We start from the raw sequence: 22436 nt of genomic DNA, 5'->3' as shown, positions 1-22436 counted from the left end.
TCGCGATATGTATCTGGGATTGTGACCAGGAGGGTCCTGTACGAAAAGATGATCCAAGGTGGCATTGGTGCTTGCCATGTCCCCGTTGTGACCCTCCAAACCCTTCAATGCGCTCCAATGCGCTCCAATGATTGTGAATGCTTCTCGGTTCCAGGATTTCCAAGATTTCCAAGGTTACTCCAGATGCCCCAGTTGCTGCAATGCTGCTGCAGGTACGGCTGATAGCGCCAGTGATGGTGGGGACCTGGAAATGGAATGATTGTGCCCGTGCTTGTGCTTGTGGTTGTGAAGACTTTGCGCAACTCCCGTCAACTTGGGAACAAGGACATCAGTCATCCATCAAACGGGATGTCTGGATGAAAAGAGAGGGGAAAAAAAAAATGCAAGATGAGGATCTGTGGTCTTCAAGGGAACGATGCTAGGGCTGTTAACTGGGATGATAAGTTGGCAGCTCAGATTAACGGAAGTGATGAAAAGAGGCTGACACGGAGGACTCTTCACAGCACATGCAGGTTCGGTTGAGTGGAGGTGGTGCAGCAAGAGCTCCCACTCTACAAGTCCCCAAATGGCTCAGCGCCAAAGCAACCTGGAGAAACATGAGGCCAAGGAAGCTCCGATCTCGTTTGCCCCAGTTGTCACTCTGTTAGTGCTGCCCCAAACCCACCATTCAGTTCCCTAACAACCACCATTGGAAATTGGATCTGGAATCACCCCCGGGGAAGATTCCCATCTGGGAAAAAAAAGAGATGCAGGGACTGGCACAGTCTTAAGTTGCGTTCCATATCTTAGCGCACCGACCCCTCATCACCTGCATCCATTTTCAATGTCTTCCTTCCCCTGTCTCTTTTGGCTGTCCTGCCGTGCCCTGATCCCTCCACTGAACAACGTGCTGCCCCTGAATATTCCCTTCCCTTTTTTGTCAACTTTGACCCAGCAACCTCCAATCACCTTGAACTGTATCCGTCCCTTTTATGGCTCAATCCACTTTCCCAACCCTTTGGATCCTAGACTTTACCTAGGCTTTGAGATGCGTCGGGCTGACGACGGTCTGGTTTTCCCCGCGATCATGGAGCTACTACCACTTGCGTCAAAGTGTTCCGAGACCATGCCTTGGGAGGGACTGTGACCGGGCTGTAGCACTTCCAATTCCAGGTGATTTGCATCAAAGCGATAAAGGAAGGGCTTTCACCACTGTCAATGGCATCATCACGACAACTACCTTTTAGCGAGTACGATGCGCCGCTCACCCTCTTAGACGTCAGACATACCTTTTCCTCGTAAGATGGCCATCATCCGGCATATTTGAACAAGGAAGAGAAACAAGCGGGAAATTTGTTCCACCCGCCCTTCTAGAAGCTTTTCTGCCTCGTTTCGTTTCTTTAGGGATGAACGGGTTCGGGTCCGGTCCGGTACGTTGAAAAGCTCAAGCCACATTTTGCCAGGGGTCCTGGTCACTACCGAGAGGAGTAAGAAAAGAGGTTGCACCTCATTTTATTTGCCTTACATACTGTACCTGTACCTCGTACATAAATCGTACCGTTCGTTCCTTGATGTTGCATCCCGACTAACCGAGGAAACAATTGTCAATGAGGCTTGGGCGGGGAGTGATCTCTTTCTGTATTTCAATAAAGATATACAGTAGATAAGAAGCTCAGTGTCGCCGTTGAAAACCAGGCGAGATAATTTAGACGCGCTGCTACCATCCAAAGCCTTGATTGTTTTCCCGCTTACGTACCTCGGACGGTAAAAAGAAAACAACATTTCAAAAAAGCAATAAGAAAAACGGAACGGAACGACATGCGCCCAACCAGGAAACCCCTTGCTGACCACCCCATACTGCATAGTAGATCAACCCAGATCATTCCCGCTTCCGTCCATTATCACCGGCCTGTGCTCCAACGGCCGCGGGACCGGGAACTAGGACCGAGACAAGACGAGACAACTAATGAGGTCGGGAAGGCTACCCGAGATTGATTTCTTATCATCGTTTCGGTTGGTGGGGGGGAAGGGGGGGTTCTCGGGTTTGAGGACGAGAGCGTGCACGCATGGGCCACGGGAAGCTATTGTGATGTGCTTTTTTGATTCCTTGATTGACCTCTTTGGCAAGAGAGCGGGCTATGAAGTTCAGCGTCTGCGAGGTTCTTGGATATCGCTGATATCATCGCGATATCTACCTAAGAAGCCGTTTATCTCGTCGAGACTTTTGGGAGAAAGTGGCGTGAGGAAAAAAAAAACGAAGGCCGAAGAAAATTCATGACAGCCCTCGGATATCCAAACAGGAAATGAATGAGATATCAAGTTTTTGAAGAAAACAACACCTCCCAGTTGTGAAATTCATCCATCATCCACTATCATACAAATCATATCTTTATCCCTCCGCGTATCCATCCCCACACCCAAAATCCCTCGGTTCACCTCATCACCGACCCCGCCCTACTACTCCTCTCCCTAATCCTCCCACTCCTCCTCACCCCCATCCCCTCCCCAAACTCCTTGATCCCATCCACAAACCCCTCACCAACCTCCCTCAATCCCTCAGCCACCTGCTTAATCTCCTCCTCCAACGACTTGCTCAAATCCTCTCTCTGTCTCCTCGCACTCATCCTCGTCTGCCTCCCACTTCCACCTTCACCAGCCTTACTTCTACCCTTCCTAGCACCACCACCACCACTGCTCCCCCGATTCTCAGCCCCCTCAACAACAACCGCCCCATCCTCCCTACTCTCATCCCTCAACAGCCTCGTGCCCAACACCCAATCCACCAATCCCCAAGCCCCAAAATTCCCACTTTTCCTTCCTTGCTTAATCCCTCCTAGCACACCCATCCCTTCAAGCGTCCCAAAATGCCGACCCTGCCTCTTCGCGATCCCACCCACCAACACCCCCGGGATCGGCACCAGCGTCAACAGCGTCGTGTACCCCGCCAGCGACAAGGTCTCTTCCAGCGTCACCAGCACCGTAAACAAGTGCATCGTCAAAAGATGTAAGTGATGCGTGGAGCTGGGGATGGCGGGAATAGGGAGGTAGGGGACAAGTAAGGGGGAGATGTGGAAGGAGAGGGACAACAAGAGGGGAGGCAGGTAGAGAGGGAGAAAACGGTGGAGGAGGGAGGGGATGGGGTGGTCGGTGAAGAGGGTGAGGGGGGTTGGTTGCGTTGGTTGGAGAAGAGATGAAGAAGGTTTGCTGCGCCAGGAAGAGGAGGTGGTCGTAGAGGAAGAGGAAGAAGGGGGGTTGTTGCCGGCGTGGGCGTAGCGGATGTGCAAGTTTGTAAGTCGGTTGGTTAGGCTGGAGCCGGAGCCGCGCTTCGAGTTTTCATGATGAGCGTGTAGGACGAAGCGGTGGATGTAGTAGGTTAAGATTTCCCTTCCCAAGTACAAAATGGCGATGTGCTTGGCCATTTGCCATGGCAACGGCAGGGTGGTCGTTGTCCGAAAAACCGGCACTCCAAAAAGGGTGCTGACGCCCAAGGAAATAAGAGCCTGAACGGCGGTCGAAGTCAAGAGGTTGAGTAACCCTAGACCTAGAAGGCGGGCGTGTGTGCGAACATTGCGGTCTTGCAAATCGACGGCGCCCTTGTACTTGAGCGAAACCGAAATGCCCGGGCAGAGCGTGTCGAAGAGGAGAAAGACCAGAGAAGGCAGCAGCCAGAAGACGAGGCGGATGCCCAAAGTTCCGAGGATCTCGAGCTTGAAGGGCGACTGGCTGAGGACCAAGGTTGTCCAGGTCATGTAGAAAAACAAAAGGTTGAGCGAGGTGGACCAGGCCGTCATCGACGAGGGGAGGAAGTAGGAGACGAAGGGGAGGTTTAAAAGGGAGGCCATCTTGACATTGGTCTCCAGGGCCTGGAGGTAGGTAGTGTGATACCAGATGAGGCTTGTTTACATTCGGTGATGTTTTGGGTTTAAATCCCAGAGGGGCCTCAACTTTTCGAATTCCAACAGTCCATTCAAAATGTGTGGGCTGAGAAGAGGGGCTGTTGACCTTTTGGGTCAAAATACGAGTATGCGCTGTAACTGGCCTGACCATTCAACGTGTCGCGTGGAGACTGGAGCCGCCCATGTTACAAGTCAGATTTACGCTGATTCTTATGAGAATACTGTTAGCTGGTAATATGAAGGGATTCGCTCTCCCAACTTGGAGACATTTTCAAACACTGAGATTTGTGTATACGACGTTGGTTGCCCGTGCTACACGAGTGAACAAACTCTGACAACTCTCATTCCATCGCTAAATGATCGTACCCTATGACGTCGAGCCGGGGTCGTTGCCGTCCTAGCCGCCCGTCCTGCTGCCGCCGGCAACTATGTCGTGTACACTAAGGTATATAGGGCCAAGATAGCGCTCATTACTGGCAGGACCACTTGCCGGCCGGTGATGCCATTTTCGCCTGGTGCGAAGCGTCTTGATAAATTCCGAACGCTTCAAAGTCAGTCTCCTCAACGCCGTTGAGTAGATCGTAAACCTCTTTTCATCTTTTGATCCATATATTGCGTCCATGTAATCATATAAAATACCTCTATGTATAAACCTCGATACCGTACCCAAACCATCCGAGACCGAAAACAGAAAAACATAAACCAACAGAATTACGTGCACACACACAAAACACCAAAACTCGCTGTGCAATGCACATCGCGGTCTAGCATCCAAGGAGCCAGGTTCCCTGTACAACTGATAAAAACAGAAAAAAAAAACACAATAACCGCCCAGCCTGCTTGAACCCTTTACACGCCGCCCCTGTCTATGCCAACCCGTAGTAAACACCTAGTGTCATAACCTGGCTTGTAACATCTGTTCACACATCCTCTGAGATCAAGGTAGGTAGGCACCTTAGGTAGTGAATCACATCCAGCCCTTCTTGTTCTTCAGCCACTTCACGCTGTCGATACCAGCCTGGACTCTCATGCCGAACCGAGCATCCAAAACGAACCCATCCCATTTGGACACCTTGTCCAGATGCAGTTGGCACTCGTCCGTCTTTTGCTTCCGGTAGGCTTCAACCTCTTCGGGGGCTGATGGCCAGGCCTCAGGGCTGCAGGCTTCCATCCAGGCAACGGCCGCGACTTCGTAATGGGCTGCGGCGCCACAGTAGTCGTCTCTGGTAGGGCCCTTGAAGACGGATCTGAAGAAAAAATAACCAGTCAGCAAAACATTCGGTACCGGGCAAAGTGAGAGGGAAAAAAGAGACAACAACATACTTGTCAACACCCAAAAGAGGCTCCACCAACTTCCTCGCTTCCACGCTCTTACCCAGCTGTCTCAAAAACGACGACTCGGCCAACAATCCAATAGCCACCTCATCCTGCTCCAGCTTCTTGATCTTCGCGACAACATCCTTGTCCGCCGGCGCCGTGCACCGCTCCCAAGGTAGGTACGTCCGCGCCTTCTCCAGCAAGTGAGGCGGCATACGCTTGCTGCCGTTCCACAAGTAAATCATCTCCATGGCGGGACTGACGCAGATCACATCGGCGAGATCCAACCCGTACGCCTTGACGCGCTCCTCCCACTTCTGCAGCTTGCGCAGCACAAACACTTCAAAGGGCATCGCCTTGGCCATGAAGCGTTTCTTGCCGGCCATGGTGGGGGCCTTGCGGAAGTACTCCTCCGCGAGTTTCTTGTGCTTGAGCGCCGCAGAGCTGGTAGCTTCGCCACTGTGGAACAGATCGCGGTACTGCTCCAGCTCGGCGCAGGCGGCGAGGTAGTAGTACAGCGCGTGGCTCCAGCTGTTGAGCTCGACGCAGCGCAAAAAGTGGACGGGCGCGGACTTGAAGTCAAGGGCGTAGATGGAGTTCATGCTCAACTCGAAACTGTTGAGCGCGGCAATCTGGCGCATCTTGCTGTCGTTATTGTCAGCCAGCATGGCCAGGGCCTCCTCAATGCGGCGAGCGTTGGCCAAGACGCGAGCTTCTTCGAGTCTCCAGAGGCGCGAGTCCGGATACCGCTGGCGCATCTGGGCAAGCAGAGCGGTGCACTCGTTGCGGGGGTAGCCGACGGCTTCGAACTTGGCGCCCCCGGTGGAAGGCTTGGAGAGTTGCTGGATGTCGAGCTCGCTGGGGAGGATGTCGGCAATTCCGAAGAAGAGATTATAGTACTGGAGGAGGACGAGGCCGGCCATGGCGCCGTTGACGTTGTCGTACTTGGTTGACTGCCAGAGCATCTGGACTCCCCTGTCACGATCGCCCTTGAAACCGATGACGGAGAGAAGGCGGGAGAAGGCTGGGGGGACCATGGAGATGATGAGCAGGAGAATACCAAAACACATGCTTGCACCGCTGTGGACGAAGATGTCAACGGGTGACTTGAAAAGTGACCTATCGGCGCCGAACTTGTTCAACTGGTCGAGGTGAGAGAACTGGGGTGTCGATGGTGTCGTATCTTCTGGGGAGGCATCTGGGAGTACACTCTGCTCGCTCGCCGCATCGGCGTCAAGTTGGAGATGGCCTAACTTCTCGTCGAGTATCTCTACATCTGCGGCCGTCTTCGCTTCGTTGGAAGCCGATGCGGACGCTGGTGTCTGAGGGCCAGAGGGGTCTTTGGCGACACTGGCAGAGTCTGCGGCGGCGCCGTTTTGCGAAGGAGTGTTTGCGCCTTTGGTATTTTCGAGGGTAGCGAATTCCGAGTCGCTGAATGCACCAGGCATCTTGTCCAGACTCGTTTTGGTGGAGCTTGCGTTCGTGATGATACCCTTCTTTTCCAATGTCTGCAGATACAGCAACTCAGAGGCCATGATACCATCCAAGGTCGCGTACGCCTTTCTCAGCTTGTAAAATCCCTTGATTCCTTCCGTCAGACTTTCGTGCATCACAGCCACCACGGCGCCCATGAGTTGCGCCTCTGCGTTCACGAGCGCAAACTCAGAACCCGGAGGGTAGATGTGGCTTCCTCCTGACGGATGCCCCTGGGGGTATACCGAACCGCCGTACACCCCATGCTTTTCCGCCTCTTTCTGGGCCTTCTTCATATCATTCCATGCCCGCGTTTCTGTCTCCCCCAACCTGGTTGTCGCCTCATTCATGATGTCCTTTTCGAAACCCAAGATACTCCTCAAAAATGTCGAGACACCCACACCAAGCTGGTGGAATGTCGAGGCATCTTCGCGCGCACGCAGCATTGCTTCGGCTCCGTCGATATCGTCGTTCATAATCAACGCTACTGCTGCCATGGCATCCTCAATGTTGCTCGCTTCCTGCTGGGCAGCGCTAACTGAGGCGGTACTGGACCGTCCATGTTTGTTGAACTGGTCGCGCAAGGAAGTAGAACTGGCGGCCGGGCTCGGCGCAGCACTCGGCGCTTTGGACGACTGGTTCGAGGGGGCGGACTGTCCGCGCAACCAAAAGCGCAATGCAGCAGACATTTTGGCAAGTTCCAGGTAGTTGTGCGACCCTGTGTTTTGCGGCCGGGTCGTGTACTGTAACGGTAGCCGTTTAGAGTGGTGTTGCACGCCGCCGAGGACGGAAAGCGGGTTGGCGCTGGGGGGATGGGCGCCGGATGCCCGAGTCGCCAAGCAAAGATCCGAGGTCCGGGATCACTTATATGGTGCCACCGGCGTCACGACTTTTTGGTGTGAAAAATAGCGACAAGAGGACCTGCCTTTTCACAGGCTGAGGTAAAAGAGAAAAAAAATAAGACAGCGAAATCCAGACCCCGCTCTGCCAGGATAAAAAAAAAAAAAAAATTATTTATGAAAAAATTTAAGAAAAAGAGAAACCAGAGGCAAGACCTGGATATATACAGGGGTGCCGAGCGGCAAGGCCGGTGAAACCGGATCTAAGACGGCACTGCAGACCTGGCGAAAACTAACAACAAGGAAACCTGGGGTTCGGGGCGTAACGCTTGTTTGGGACTGGCACTGACGGGGGCGCTGACTAGGAGCGGCGCTGCGGCCCAAGCCGAGTGGGCGGACTGAGTGCCCGGTCGGTTCGTGGTGGAGATCCTTTTCAGCGCAATCCAGCTTGTCCAGGCATTCAGCGCCGGCCGGGACTGGAATCGAGGTTTCCGGCAATGTTTTGCCCCAGCGAGGTATGGTGCCCGTGTGCAATTTGTTCGTTCAGCGCAAGCGGGCGTACCGTGAGCGTGCAGACGCGAGGGAACCAGATCGGAAAGTGGGGTTTTATCGAGTTGATCACTGGGGAAGGACTCCAATGGAGGGAGGTCGTCGATGTCTCGAGATACGGTATGCCTGCCGATATCAAGCAAGTCCTGTCGTTGGTTCTCTTGACTCGATGAACGGGTGGAGTTTTGCGCTGAGAGGGAGGAGAAATGCGAGTAAGATCGGGTTAGGTTCGTGTGTACCGTAGGTTTGTTCTCAGGTTTTCGTTCTTGAACTGAGCTGCGGCTCGTTCTTGAAAGGGCTTCGTGGTCAGCAGCGGGGCTGGTCTTTAAGTATTCGCCCAAGTACGTGAAGGAACTAGTAGCATTGCCCCAGAGAAAAGAAAAAAGAGAAAAAGGGAAAAAAGGAACGAGGGGAAAGAGGCGACGAGGCGTCCAAGGGACAGTGCCTTTTCCAAGAGAGACAATCGAAAAAAGGTCCCCCGATGCCGTCCCCGGTTTGCACACCTTGTTCCATTCCAAGGTTGCTGCCCTGGAGCTTGGGACTAACGGTGGAATAAACTGTCATAGGTCCTTCATTTGATACTGTGTTGTGTCAGTATCCAATTCAAGGTATACTGGAGATAATATCCAATGCAGCCGGCACGTCTACGCCGCGCGCTTCTGCACACCGTACGGTACAATCTACATCTCAAAATCGTAGCCCTCGGTCTTGCATCATCCAAGAATATGGTCTGGGTTCTGAGAGCCGGCTTCCAGCCATGACGGAATGGCCGACTTCCATCAGATCTCCATATAGTCTCTGGGGTATCATCCGTTTCTCTCAACTCGCGAATGGTCAGGGCAAAGGCCAATCGAGTCTCCATGGGACTTTTAGGTCAGATTCGATATAAGCACTGCAGATATCGGCATACCATGTCGTGTAACCACTTGCTAAAGGTAACATTGGAATCCCGAACTGGTCACCGCAATGGCCTAGTTGGGCAGATATGTATTAGGTTCAGTTTGCAACAAGAGGGGAAAAGAGGAAAGAACAAAGGTTTCAGAAGATTGGTTTGATGCCGCACTATAGAGCAACCAAAACAACTGAAGTGTTTGCAAGTGAACCAGCAGGGAGTCTTCTTGTTAGTTGTTTATCTCTATACCCGAGGTTTCCTAGTGGGCTGATTCGCGCTCTGCGTGTTGAACTAGATATGTTAACTGCAGGCAGTATATCGAATGCAGGAAATGAGTAGTCATCTGCAATTGTCAGTGATGGTTCGGACGAATGCAATGCCTGAACAGTGCAGCTTTGATCTTCCAATATGTACAGACAAGACATCAATGACGATGCCGAACAGAAAGACACACCAAGAGCACAATCACAGCTCGGCGGGGTACATGCCAAAGTGGGCCCAAGAGCTTTCTGCCAAGATCCGCTACATGGCCCGTGCTCTTTCTTGCCGCCCCTGGCTCGCCCAGGCCAAGTGCAGTGGGCGGAGGAAGCCGAATTGGCACGTCGTCTCGCTGCCGCCTTGGGTTGGGGGCCCGTCACTCGGCAGCTGCAGTTGACGGAACAAACGACAAGATCACGAGCTGTCACGACTGACGGACCAAAAGCTAGAGCTATCACCACCGCAGCGTCTAACGTCTTTTCGCGAAACCGACGATTTCGATTTTCCTCCGTGCGCATAATACCAAAGAACAAAAGCGCAATCATCATCACCACGACGTGATTAAAAGTACGCCGACGAGTTTGCCCGCCTTTCGAACAATTCGTCGATACCATCCATCCGTCTAGCGTCATCAGCTTCAGTCCAGCTGGTCCCATCCCTCTATATACCTACACACACAAAACACAAGATTCACAATGGCCTCAACACAACCCAAGAACGACGCCAAGTCGACCGAGCCCAAGCCCGAGCAGCCCGTTACCGAGAAGAAGACGGCCGTGTTGGAGGAGGACGACGAGTTTGAGGACTTCCCCGTCGATGGTTAGTCTGTCTGCCTGCCTGCCTACCATGGCTCAGAAGCACCTTTTGCTGGACGCCACATCGCATCCCAAACACCACCGCATCACGACCTGCTTCCATATATCATATCATTCAACAACCTCTCTGCCTGTACCCTTCATCACTGGCACGGACACTACATACCAAACCTCCTTCAACTTGCGCAACTGCGGAGGCTAGCTTCCCCAGCTGTTGTACTGCACCATCATCACACCACCACCACCACTTACACTACCTTTTCCCCTCTCCTTATCTTCCTCCTCCTCCTCCTCCTTTCTACCCGTATCGCCAATCGCAAACTCCTAAAGCTCCCACTAGAACCAACAACCCAATTCGAAGTCAAGATCACATGTAACTAACACAATAAACAAACAGACTGGGAAGCCGAAGACACAGAAGCCGCCAAGGGCAACAACGAGGTCAAGCACCTATGGGAGGAGTCCTGGGACGACGATGACACGAGCGACGACTTTTCCGCGCAGCTAAAGTACGTTTTTCTCTTTTTCTTTTCGTACTCCTTTCCCCTCCCTCCCGCCCTTTTTACCTGCGTCCCCTCTCTTTTCCTCTCCCTCTTCCTCTCCCCCTTCCTCCTCCTGCTCCTTTACCATGAGCTTCCACTTCACGTAGCTAGCTTTGCGCTAGGGGGTTGGGACTGAAAATCCTAGACCCGGTTAGCCGGTATTACGCTGGGCCAGTCAATCAGGCGTTAAAATAAATCACACCATTTTGGAATTTTGGGGGAAACAAAAAGCAAGGCCGAATAAAGCGAATTAGTTGCTGACTTGTCTTTTTCAAACCCTTAGGGAGGAGCTGAAGAAGGTTGAGGCTGCTAAGAAGCGGTAATCGGAGGACTTTCGAAGCTTGTACGAAGTATGATATGAGGGGAGGACAGGCGCATCAATACAATATTGATCAAAGTTTCAGTCCGGGATCCTGCGGTGACATTGCTGTGTGAGGCTTCGATATGCGAGTGAAAGGTGAAGGGGACCCTCCGACTATAAAGGAACAATAACCCGGAGACGTGCCGACTTGTGTAGTCATTGGGTATCAACATGGGATTGAAGTGGTTTGCATAGACTTCGTCTCGAACTTGGTGCATAGACTTGAATAATATCTTACGACGAACCAGATTCATCAAGCTTATCCGCACATCACACTTCGAATTTAAAAAAAAAAAAACTGGACTTTTAACTGTTTTGTTCTATTTATCGAATTGGACTAAAGTGCCTATCATAGACTGGCCCTGCTAATCCTTCCAAGGACCCTTTATCATCATATGTTTTTGATCCATCAGTCATGATCTCTCATTCAATATCCGAGAGGTTTCATAACATCATTATATCTCCTCCCAACTCCTTTGAAAGCCAAGGACCAACTTACTGACGCTCGCTAAGAGCAACAACACCAGGGAGAGCCTTGCCCTCAAGGAGCTCAAGGGAAGCACCACCGCCAGTGGAGACGTGGCTGAGCTTGTCCTCAACGCCGTACTTGGCAGCGACGGTAGCGGTGTCACCACCGCCAATGATGACGGTGCGGCCTTCCTCGGCAGCCTTGACGCAAGCGTCGAGGGTGGCCTTGGTGCCCTTGGCGAACTTGTCGAACTCGAAGACACCAGCGGGGCCGTTCCAGAGGATGGTCTGGGACTCGTTGATGGCCTGGGTGAAGAGCTTGACCGACTCCTCGCCGCAGTCGAGACCCATCCAGCCGTCGGGAATGCCGTCCTTGTCCGTGGCGTAGCCAGTGTTGGCGTCCTTGTCAAACTTGTCGGCAATGGTGAAGTCGACGGGGAGGACGAGCTTGACGTTGTTCTTCTCGGCCTTCTTGACAAGGTCCGGGACAATCTTGGCGCCGGCCTCATCGAAGAGCGAGTTGCCGATGGGCATGTTCTGGAGGGTCTTCTTGAAGGTGAAGGCCATGCCACCGCAGACGATGAGGGTGTTGACCTTGTCAAGCAGGTTGTCGATCAGCTGGATCTTGTCGGAAACCTTGGCACCGCCGAGGATGGAGAGGAAGGGGCGCTGGGGCGACTCGAGAACCTTGGCAAAGTACTGGAGCTCCTTCTTCATGAGGAAACCGGCGGCCTTCACGGGGAGGTCAATGCCGACCATGGAGGAGTGGGCGCGGTGGGCAGTGCCGAAAGCATCGTCTGTGGAATATGGTGTTAGCTACTGTGCCCAATCTTGAAGCCAAGGGGACTGGAAAACTCACTGATGTAAACATCACCGAGCTTGGTGAGGTTCTTGCGGAACTCCTCAACCTTGGCCTTGTCGGCCTTGACCTTGTTGCCCTCGGCATCGGTGCCCTTGCCCTCCTCCTCAATGTGGAAGCGGAGGTTCTCAAGGAGAATGACTTCGCCGTTGTCGGCCTTGTTGACAATCTCCTCAACCTCGGGACCAACGCAGTCGGGGGCGAAGGTGACCTTCTTGCCGAGGAGCTTCTCGAGCTCAGGAACAACGGGCTTCAGGGAGTACTTGGGGTTGGGCTTGCCGTCGGGACGGCCAAGGTGAGACATGAGGACAACGGCCTTGGCGCCATGGTCGAGCGCATACTTGATGGTGGGGATGGCACCGGCGATGCGCTGGGGGTTGGTGACCTTCTTCTCGGCGTCAAGGGGGACGTTGAAGTCAACCTAGAGAAGGGTGCCATGTTAGAACTCTTGTCTGGCCATCCATCCACCTATATGAATCACACAGCAACACAAGGAGCTAGCTAGCGCTGAAAGAAACTTACACGGATGAGGACGCGCTTGCCCTTGAGGTCGACGTCCTCGATGGAGAGCTTGTTGGAGAGAGACATGATGGCGGTTTGTATGTGACTAGGTATCACGAACTGGAGAGACGATGGGAAGGAAGATCAAGAGAGAGAAAGGAACAAACACAAGACTACGAGAGGATGTCTTATCAACAGAATGAAGGCGAAGGGTGAGAATCAGGTGGATATGCGACAACACGCGATGATGATAGGTCAGCTTCTATTCTTGTGTCAATCCCGTTGCTTTGCCAATCCTTTTGCAAAGCTCAACAAGACGCAAATTCTCTGTCAACGCCGGGCGCTTCCCCCGAAGCGGTCGCAATGGCCCGGGGGCGGGAGAGAGAGTGGCTATGATGGAGGGGCAGAAGGGGGTAAGCGAATTGAGAATGGAGGGGTAACACCGAGCTCCTGTGGAGCCAATTCGTAAAGAGGGGGCCAGTGACGTCGAGGCGCTGAGGGTCTGCTGTTGCGGATGGGGTGATCCTTCCATTGAATACCTTCTGGGCCTCTGGGATCATTCTACAAGGAACAACGGCAATAGCATCCCGGCCGGCAGTATATGCAAATTAGTGCCAAAGGGCTCCGATTGTCGCTATTGAACATGTTGTTAAATCGGTCCGATATGCCTAGAGGCAAAGTCTAGACGGGGACTTTTAGACGATCTTAAATTGTTATCACTTATACAGGTGAAAAATTCGATTATTCAGAATTTCTCAGACAACGATATGTCTTCAGACGACAGCAAGCAATGAACTGCAGAAACTCCCATCGCGACATTGACAACTTTGACAAGGCAGGCACCACGAACCAACATGCCTCACGCTGCCGCCTGCACATGGCGGTCACGCATTCGCTTCCATTTCCACACGACTTTTACCTATTCGGGAACATGATTTGGCAACATAACCTCGGAACCGGACAAGTCGAGAATATGTCGGCTTCCTTCGACCAGTTCGACCCTGGTAGGAGTCGTACCACCCTTTCCATTAATCCGGATTTCGGCTTACGGGGAGGAATGAAAGGACAACGTGATCATCTTTCTGGGCTTGGTATATAATCTAACCATTTCATACGATCTCTCGTGTTCGGAAGACTTTTATGTAGATCTCCCGACCGCTTTTTACCGTCTCACACGTTACGCCGTTGAGTATCGCGCCAGGTACATCACAAGCTGTGAGAAGTAACGCCAGGTGGTTCTATGTTTCAACTGAGACTGGGTCTAGCTAGATACAACGAACGGAAAGAAAGAAGAGGGCAATGCTACCCTCGGTCAAAACTCCAAGACGCCTTGAGGTCGGTCAGCTGTATGAAAGAAGTGCCGTGGTATAGTACTTATCCTCCGAACCCCTTCCGTGAACTCTCTTACAATTCCCCTCTCCGCGACAAAAAAACAGGGACAAAGGCAACCCGGCAGGTGTACAATGCTGTTCATGTCGTTGCGCAGATATTCTTTAGGTAGGTATTGCCCCAGCTGGCAACTTGTGATCATCGAATGCATGAGGAGAAAGAACCTTGATGGTTAACGTCGCAACCATTTAGGATAGACGAATGTCGGGAGAGCCAGGTGCCCGATGAGGGGTGGTGTGCTGCACATCCTCAGCGGCATTGGTGAGTGAAAGGTAGGCTGTCCAAGCGATACCAACAGTGGAAACGAATGGCTATGTGATCATGACTTTGTTAGCGACATCTTTTTTCCGTACAATCCGAACAAAGCAACTCACCAGCTGGAGCGACACGGGCATCAACCGAAAGTTAATAACCTGGACCGCCGGCCAAAGCACGTAGTTCGCCTTGAGCGTCGGCACATACAGATCCCTCATCTTCTCATACACGCCTCTCTTTCCACCGCCCTCGGCCAGCGTCATGGCCGTGAAGAAGCAGGCCAGACCAAAGGGCGCAAAGATGAGCTGGTCGAAAGCCACTCTCTTCAAAGCCGACTGGTAGGCGTTCTTCTTGGTGATGGGGAAGCATCGCTCAAGAAATCCGAACCACTTGAACTGCAAGGGCGCCATGCAGAAGCCGAACGCCATGAAGCGGGTCAGCCGCTCAAAGTCGAACGGGGGCGGCAGGTCCCGCGACTCGGGGATCAGCTCTTGTTCGTTGAGGGGGTTCTTCCGGTCGAGCTCGTGAATCTCGTAGGCAACAAAGTCGTCGCGCGCGTTCGGGCCTCGGCCGGGTGGGTACTTGCGGACGGCACGTTGCCGGACCGCCGTGATGGACTGGGCTACCGTATCGGCGACACCAGCCAGGACCGCATTGGTCACCATCATCGTGAGCACTGCCATGGCACTTTTGTTAGCCATGGTTGCGCAGGGCAACGAAAGCGTACGTGACGTGTGAAAACATGGCCGCGACTCGAACCCGCCGCGACTCGAACCCGCCGCGTTAGGAGAATGGGACTTGGAAAACGCACCAGGTCGTTCATTGTAGAACTGGTTGAACCGGCTCGTGAGCCGGGCGATAATGGTCATTTCGATTATGAAGACAATGGCATGCAATAGGGGCTAGAGCAGGCAATTCAGGTCATTGTTCAGTCAGCACTCGGCCGTTGTACTTGGGTCGTTTTGTAGATAAGTTGAGTGGTTCTCTGTACGCGAAACAGAACGACCAGCAATACGGCAGAAACGAAATAGAAAAGATCAGATCAACTGCTGCTCGAAGGTATGTAGTTGTGTGGATTGTTTTTTTTTTTGCCAAGTGTTGAAAGTCGAGGTGGAATCTCGATGTTCGGCGTTGTGTCGGTTGAAAGAGGTGTGGGCATGCGAATCTTCCAGAACTTGGCTTTTGTTGAAGGGGAAAAAAAGGAAGAGGAAGAGATCGGACGAAGCCAGAACAGAAAGCATCACCTACAAAGCGGTCAAAGATATATTTGCTGTTCAACCGTCGCATCCATCGACGACGGGTGAGGTCCCAGGACATGATGACGATCAAGGAGAGGTATTAGTGTAGTCAAGAGGCGTCGGCAGAGTAGGCGCGCACTAGGTGGCAGCAGGAAAGGATGACAGCGGAGATGAGTGACAGGTTCAGGGTCCGAGTAGAGAAAGGATCTGAATCAAGGTTTCCGCGGGTTCCTGTCAAATAGTGCGAGTACGACAACAAGCCTGGACCAACAACACAACGAACAACCCGTGTTGCCGTGTGCGGTTCTTCTGCTTCGTTGGACTGGAAACCAAGAACTGATGATCGATGCGAAATGGGAAGAGAGGGTCGATGACGTCGCCACTGGCTTCTTATCGTTAACGTAGCGCCCAGCGATAAGCAGCTAGCGGACAATAAAGCGGACCCGGCCCCGTCGCCGTCGCAGTCCACTGTTGACGACCCAATCAATTCAGTTGGCGCTGGGGTTATTGCGGTGGTGTAAGCCTAGAGGTAGGACGGTAGGAAAACTTGAAGATGACGAAGAGGGGTCGTCGCGAGCCACTGAATTTGGCAATCTATTTTCAATCTGGTGATCTCAAAGCGCATTCCACAGGCAGGTTGCGTCGTGATGCCGATTGTTGTGTCGCGCAAGTCGGTGAAAACAGGTCGATCCGTCTTGAGGAAAGATGTTGAGGTCAGAAAAAGAGTGAGCATTCGGGATGGAAGTTGACACTTTTGCCTTTTAACTCCATCATTCGTGTTAAAACTACCCGGTCGGTCACCAGACGCGTTGCTGACATTCATATGCCCGCGGGCGGCAGTGTCAAGACTCAAAAATTGGCCGTTATCTCTCATATTCGCTTGCGACGCGCATTGTCATTGTCTTCAATCGGCTGCTTCAAGCAAGTTTCTAACTTAATCGTGTTTTCGTTTACACAGCCATCCTTGAAGGGCACATAATGCACATGCTTCCTCGCGTTCGGCAGGTCCAACACGCAACCAGCAGCAGGGCAAGCAGCAGCAGCAGATGGTTGGCGGTGGACTGTGCCTGTGGCAGGTCATCTGCTTCAACCCTAACCCTGCTCGTGTGAACCCGTCGGTCTCCAGGAGACTGGTCAAACGACTCGACTTGGTTGTGCCCGCCTTCAATCACCAACACCAACATCAACACACCGGCCATGTCTCTACTTATTTTGACAGCATACCCAACTCGTTGAAGTACTTCTCAACCCCTTCAAAGTCATCAACATCAAGCACCGCACCGATATACCCATCCGGCCTCACCACCAACATCCTCCCCTTCTCCGGATCAATCTCCAGCCGCGCATACACCCTTCCATGTCCCTCATGCACACTCTCAGCGTCTGCCAACACCCGCCAGTAATCATACCCTTCACTATCGCTCCAAGATCTAAACACCTCAGGCAAGTCGAGCAGTTCAATCTTATCACGATCAGCACTATGCACCATAAGCACCTCCACCGGCGCCGCCTCTCCACCTGCTGTCAAATGTCCTAATCCATTCTCTGGGTCTGCGAGGTACTCCCCCAGCTTCTGCACATTCGTCGACAAGTGTTGGTGGGCAGCAAGGTCTCCAGCAAAGACAATCACCCGAAAGCAACCCGTGGCCTGTAGCCGTTTATGAATCCAAGTCGTGATCCCATCCGCTTGGTAAACCGCTTGAAAATCTGGCAAGCGCTTTCCGGGAACTAGATCGGCTTTGAGAAGACTTGGACCTAGCTGTTCAGCTGTTTGCACACCATTTGGGAGCTGCACCGCGCATGAGGGCGGGTAGCGGATGGACAGGCCGGTGGTGAATTTCATTGCCTGTAAGAACTCGGTGTCGAATTGGGATGAGGGAGCAGCGAAGAGCTTGAGATAGCCTCTGTCGAAGGAGATGAGGTCTTGGGCTACGGGTCTGCGCTCGGATTCGTACGTCGCTAACAGCCTCCTCGACGCATTCGAGTCGAGTTTGTGGTGAGGCTGCAGAACCAACCTCAGCTTCCACCCCAAATTATACGCATCCTGGATACTCGTGTTCATCCCCTGTCCGGCCTTGGGCGAGTGCGTATGCACCGCGTCTCCTACTAGGAACGCTCTTTCATTGTGTCTTGAAAAATGACTGCCGACGCGCTGTCCAACGCGGTAGGCCGACCACCACGAGACTGAGCCGACTTCCAGAGTGTAAGGGGACATGATCTTGCGTGCGGCATCGATGATGCGGTCGAAAGTGACGTCTTTGGGGTCTGAAAGTGAACTACCGCTCTCGACGGGGATGTACAGCCGGACTTCCTTGTTGCTCCGCGGGACGAGGAGGATGGTACCCGTGGAGGCGCGGAGGTAGCAGACACGGCGAAGGTCGGGGAAGTTGGATTTGGGGATTAGGTCGACGACGCCGAAAACAGAGTCTGTTAGGTCGCCTTCGAGTTGGACTTGAAGTTGCTTTCGAAGCCAACTATGAGCCCCGTCACAGCCTACGATGTATCTGGTTCGGATTCGTTCTTCCACCTCTTTGGCAGCACCATTTGCGGTCTGTTAACGCCTGTTAGTATTACCAGCTGACAGTACTGGTGACATTGGAGTTCTCACATATAGTGTTGAGTTCTCGAGACTATCCGAGGACGCTTGTGGCTGCACCTGGGTCTTGACCAAGAGCACTTCGACGGGATAAACTTCATCCTCATGCAGCAAGGACTCATCGACATTGACCTCGACAGGCTGAGTATTATACTGGATTATAATGTTCCTGTGGCTTAGCAGGTTTTGCTGCATGTGGTATTCGACTCTCGCTATACGGCTCAACAATCAGCAAGTGGTGGCAAAATCATAAAGTCAGTACTCACATTGCTGCAACATGGTCTCCCGCACCTTGCCCAACTCCTCCACCTTATCCTGTATCAGCTGCTCCCTCTCGATCCCGCTTTTGCCATCCTTCTTTTGGCCCCAGATGGCTATTTCTTCTAGTCTCCATGATTCTGTTGCAATTTGAGGCCCGATACCGTACGAGTCAAAGATCTCGTTTGTCGTTGACTTCAGCCCTTCAGCTTTCCCTCGCCGTGTAGGCCCGGGTTTCTTGTCAACCAGCAGGACATTGATGCTGGAGTTTCGGAACCAGTTAGCTAAGGCCAGCCCTGTGAGCAGAGTGTCAGCCTATGTCCCGGCCTCCTTGGACTTTGGACTTGCTTACCAGCTGGTCCAGCACCGATGATGAGTACATCTACTGTTTTGACTTTCATCATCTCGAAAAAGCCTTTGGTGGTTCAAGGCAAGGAACTGAATGGTGTGAGGGTCTCGGGAGTACAACTCAAAGCCGGCCGATACTTGGTGAAAGTACATCGTGAAGATGAGCAGTTTCTCTCATGCTCTTCAGCCCCAAGCACGTTTGTTGACTCCGAGCATCTGCAGAGACCACGACATAAATGCGGTGTACAATCCCGGCCCCATCAGCCGCTTCGAGTCGGCTGGCACCTTGATGGCTGGCTGGGACAAGCTTAGACGGATCATATTCCCAGATCTATTTACCTCTATGCGGATGGGGAAAATGCGGAAGCATCCATCTCAGCCCTGTGCAGTTCATCGTGTCTGGATGTCTTGGTTTCCGAGCCAAGTTCCAGATATCTGTTTTGACCCCGGTGATCGTCATCGTCATCGATCTTTTGGGAGTGTCTTTGATAAGTACCTTTGCACTACTCCAATCGGAAACTCTTCGTCACTGCGTTGATGCTGGAGAGTCAAGGAATCTGATATTGGAGTGGAATGTTCATGCTGTGACGGGAGAGGTGCATGGGTTTACAGGACATGGGCGGGACTAACCTGCTTCTGTTAGATGCCCAAGGTTGTACAAGAAAGGACAAACAAGCCACACAGTTGAAGTGCAGGTAACCCCTCATTTTTGTAGTTGCACAGAAGGACCCTGTCCACAGCAACTATCATGGCAGCTTCCCCAAATGGGTAGCAACCTCCATCATCTTGTCTCATCTCACTGCATTCCCTCGCCTCCCGCCTCTTCAACGAACTCACCAGCACACGCAGCAAACAATCTGTTACCTCGATCTAGAATTCACATCGTGGTGGCGCCGACTCTTCAAGCTGAAGATTGCCCTCCTCCTCGCCGGGCAGCGGCATATTGAACGGAAATGTCTGGTTCCGATTTGCTGCCTCGGATTCATTGATTGTTGAACCTGCTGATTCGGATGTGCCTCAGAAGAACCTGATGGCCTACAAGAAACTACCTACCTCTACTGATTAACCCCTGCTCATAGGAGCTTTCTTCTGCACACCACATGTCTCCTATTTCTCCCATCGGTACAGTGTACTGTGTACCTACTCATCCATCACCAACATCCAAAGTCTGAATATCCGATCAACTGCTTTCCACCATGGACAGCATAGGCATGGGGGGTCAACGATACATACGCGATCTCTGTCTGCATTACCCCTGGGCCAGGAACCAAACAATCGGCACTGAATGTCGATTACATCACTTCTTGGAATAGACTCTTTGTTTCTGGTCAAAAGTCATTGCAGCAAGCACATTACGAATCTTCCCGCTAATGTGCCATCATGGGCCGTGGCTAAAGGTCTTACTGTACATACGGACTTGGGAAGTCGACTGAGGGAAAAATACTCCCACGTATGGCTACAGGAGAGCATAACTGGGCTGAGGCTGATAAGACCTTGTGGTTTCCGGTACCTAGGAAGTACAATCTCTATGACGCCTTTCACTCGCATAAGTCCTTGTGCTGTCCATGACGATGCAATAGCTTTCTGCTATTAACGGATAGACAGTCGGGAATTTCCAGTCATCAAAAATGACAAAATGGCCATCAGCTAGCTCACAAGTCCAAGGCGTTGAACAAAAGGCTGCCATGGTCGACAATGTATTCTGGGTCGAAGGTGGTTTATAACATACGTCTCCTCCATCAACAAAGACACATCAACGCCAATTTCTAGGTCAAGTCGACTTCAACACGACAAACCTGAGCACTACTCGTTACACCCTTATCACGTTCAACAACTCAAATAGCCATTTCATATCCGTTGTCTCACCACATCAACCCAGTACAACCTACCATGGCCCGAGTCCTACCTTCTCCCGGTGTTGAATCACACTCTTTTCACCACAATACCGAAGACAGAGATGTCACCACCTTCAGCCCAGGGACACCACCCTCTCGTTCCGGAGCCCTTCCATCCATGCTCTACCACCACCATCGTCCCACCCCCTCTCCCGACATGATCGACATCCGCTCCTCCTCCACCTCCCTCCTTGACACCCTCGACACCCAAACTCTCTCCTCCCTCCTGAAACCCCCCGGCCGCAAATTCATCCCCTCCCTCCTCCTCTGGGACGAAAAGGGTCAATCCCTTTACGACTCCATCCTCGCCACACCTTCTTACTATCCCTACCGGGTCGAGAACACTCTACTACAAAAACAAATCTCCGACATCGCTTCCACCATCGCTTCTTCGACCACCGACATCCTCGTCGAGCTGGGCGCAGGCAATCTCTCCAAGACCGCTTTGCTGCTTACGGCTCTTGATAGGTGTCTGGACTCTTCTGCAAGTTCAAGTTCAAGAGCGGGCAATGGGAAGGTAGTCTACTACGCTCTCGACGTCGACCGTTCCCTGCTCGAGTCTTCCCTCGCACAACTCCGCAAACGTACTGCAACCCTGCACCACATCGAACTCCGCTCGCTTTTGGGGACCTACGAGGATGGTGCCCGCTGGCTAAGCCAGCCCGATCTGGCGCCGTACAGGAAGACGATGGTCTGGTTGGGGAATAGCATTGCCAATCTTGAGAAGGAGGAAGCTTCGGACCTGTTGGCCAAGTTCACTAGTAGCCAAAAGAATGGAATGATGCAAAACTTGGCGGGGTTCCTGTTGGGGGTAGATGGGTGTTTGGATGAAGAGAAAGTGGAGAGGGCGTATAATGCCCCTGGGGGAGAGAATAGGCGGTGGGTGTTGCATGCGCTGGAGGCTGCTGGGGAGCAGTTACAGCTGCATCTTGGCGAGTCGAAGATGTTTGATGCAAAGAAGTGGAAGTTTGAAGGCAGGTGGGATGTGGGGAGGCAGCGGTATGAGAACTATTTGGTTCCCCTGAAAAGAATGGAGGCGGTGGTTAAGAAAGGGGAGAAGAAAGTGGTGTTGGAGGAAGGCGAGAAGGTGTTTGTGTTGGGAAGCGGAAAGTGGACGGCGAGGGATGTGCAGGGAATTTGTGAGGGGCCGGGATTGGGGTTGAGGAGGAGTTGGCATTCTGAGGGGGATGATTATGGTGAGTTTCCACCGTGAATTCCATTTGTTGTTGATTGATGTTGATTGCTAATAACTATGTGAACAGGCATTTACTGGCTGCAGCCGGGGAAGAAGAGACTTGACAGTGGGATTGACATGAAGAATGATGAAGAGTGTTAGGTAGACCAAGGACTAGACATCGGGCATCACGGCTTTCCATGATTGGGAGGAGTGTTAGATGATATGGTAGATGTATACATCACATAAAAACGAAGGCGAAGTATTAGTCACTAGTTACAAGGATAAGGCATTGGTGATACATAGGAGCTATGGAGTTGTTGTCTAAATTTCTATCTTTGATTTTTGGACATTTTGTTCAAACGTGAAACCACACATATCATTCAAACGAACGCAACTTGTGCAATTACTCGCCTACCAGGCCTTGGACCTTTTTTCCATTTAGGCCCTATAAGGTCCCGCTTCCGTAGCCATCAATAACTCCAAGTTCCCTCGCGGTCAAGCTGTATGTGGCGGAGCCAGATAAACATTGCT

At 52.3% G+C, this 22436-nt stretch overlaps 7 protein-coding genes across 7 annotated transcripts; 2 read left to right on the top strand and 5 right to left on the bottom strand.

Moving 5' to 3' along the window:
* Positions 1 to 3219: 3219 nt before the first annotated feature.
* Positions 3220 to 3867, bottom strand: NEUTE1DRAFT_116279 (uncharacterized protein; the record flags this gene model as incomplete). Its single annotated transcript, XM_009850842.1, has 1 exon — positions 3220 to 3867. A coding segment is annotated over one exon (600 nt), but the record flags the coding sequence as incomplete, so codon positions are not given.
* Positions 3868 to 4687: 820 nt separating this feature from the next.
* On the bottom strand, positions 4688 to 7554 carry NEUTE1DRAFT_120766 (uncharacterized protein; the record flags this gene model as incomplete). Its single annotated transcript, XM_009850841.1, has 2 exons — positions 4688 to 5122; positions 5199 to 7554. The coding sequence occupies 2 exons, from the start codon at positions 7352 to 7354 to the stop codon at positions 4843 to 4845; spliced, it is 2436 nt and encodes an 811-aa protein (XP_009849143.1).
* A 2076-nt stretch (positions 7555 to 9630) lies between these two features.
* On the top strand, positions 9631 to 11160 carry NEUTE1DRAFT_116278 (uncharacterized protein; the record flags this gene model as incomplete). Its single annotated transcript, XM_009850840.1, has 3 exons — positions 9631 to 10022; positions 10416 to 10527; positions 10844 to 11160. 3 exons carry the CDS (start codon positions 9899 to 9901, stop codon positions 10881 to 10883), a joined length of 276 nt encoding a protein of 91 aa, XP_009849142.1.
* Positions 11161 to 11217: 57 nt separating this feature from the next.
* NEUTE1DRAFT_116277 (uncharacterized protein) lies at positions 11218 to 12957 on the bottom strand (the record flags this gene model as incomplete). The annotated part of the gene is made up of 3 exons (XM_009850839.1): positions 11218 to 12186; positions 12249 to 12669; positions 12771 to 12957. 3 exons carry the CDS (start codon positions 12834 to 12836, stop codon positions 11417 to 11419), a joined length of 1257 nt encoding a protein of 418 aa, XP_009849141.1.
* A 987-nt stretch (positions 12958 to 13944) lies between these two features.
* NEUTE1DRAFT_116275 (uncharacterized protein) lies at positions 13945 to 16038 on the bottom strand (the record flags this gene model as incomplete). The annotated part of the gene is made up of 4 exons (XM_009850838.1): positions 13945 to 14242; positions 14327 to 14449; positions 14513 to 15295; positions 15642 to 16038. 3 exons carry the CDS (start codon positions 15708 to 15710, stop codon positions 14327 to 14329), a joined length of 975 nt encoding a protein of 324 aa, XP_009849140.1.
* An 800-nt stretch (positions 16039 to 16838) lies between these two features.
* NEUTE1DRAFT_78296 (uncharacterized protein) lies at positions 16839 to 18889 on the bottom strand (the record flags this gene model as incomplete). Its single annotated transcript, XM_009850837.1, has 4 exons — positions 16839 to 18182; positions 18240 to 18439; positions 18494 to 18781; positions 18838 to 18889. The coding sequence occupies 4 exons, from the start codon at positions 18887 to 18889 to the stop codon at positions 16839 to 16841; spliced, it is 1884 nt and encodes a 627-aa protein (XP_009849139.1).
* Positions 18890 to 20610: 1721 nt separating this feature from the next.
* NEUTE1DRAFT_59612 (uncharacterized protein) lies at positions 20611 to 22181 on the top strand (the record flags this gene model as incomplete). Its single annotated transcript, XM_009850836.1, has 2 exons — positions 20611 to 21924; positions 21991 to 22181. 2 exons carry the CDS (start codon positions 20724 to 20726, stop codon positions 22062 to 22064), a joined length of 1275 nt encoding a protein of 424 aa, XP_009849138.1.
* Positions 22182 to 22436: the final 255 nt, after the last annotated feature.

The sequence above is a fragment of the Neurospora tetrasperma genome, assembly GCF_000213175.1.
Source record: "Neurospora tetrasperma FGSC 2508 unplaced genomic scaffold NEUTE1scaffold_2, whole genome shotgun sequence".
NCBI lineage: Eukaryota > Fungi > Ascomycota > Sordariomycetes > Sordariales > Sordariaceae > Neurospora > Neurospora tetrasperma.
Note: the sequence above shows the minus strand (reverse complement) of the source record. Positions and strands in the feature narration are given on the sequence as shown.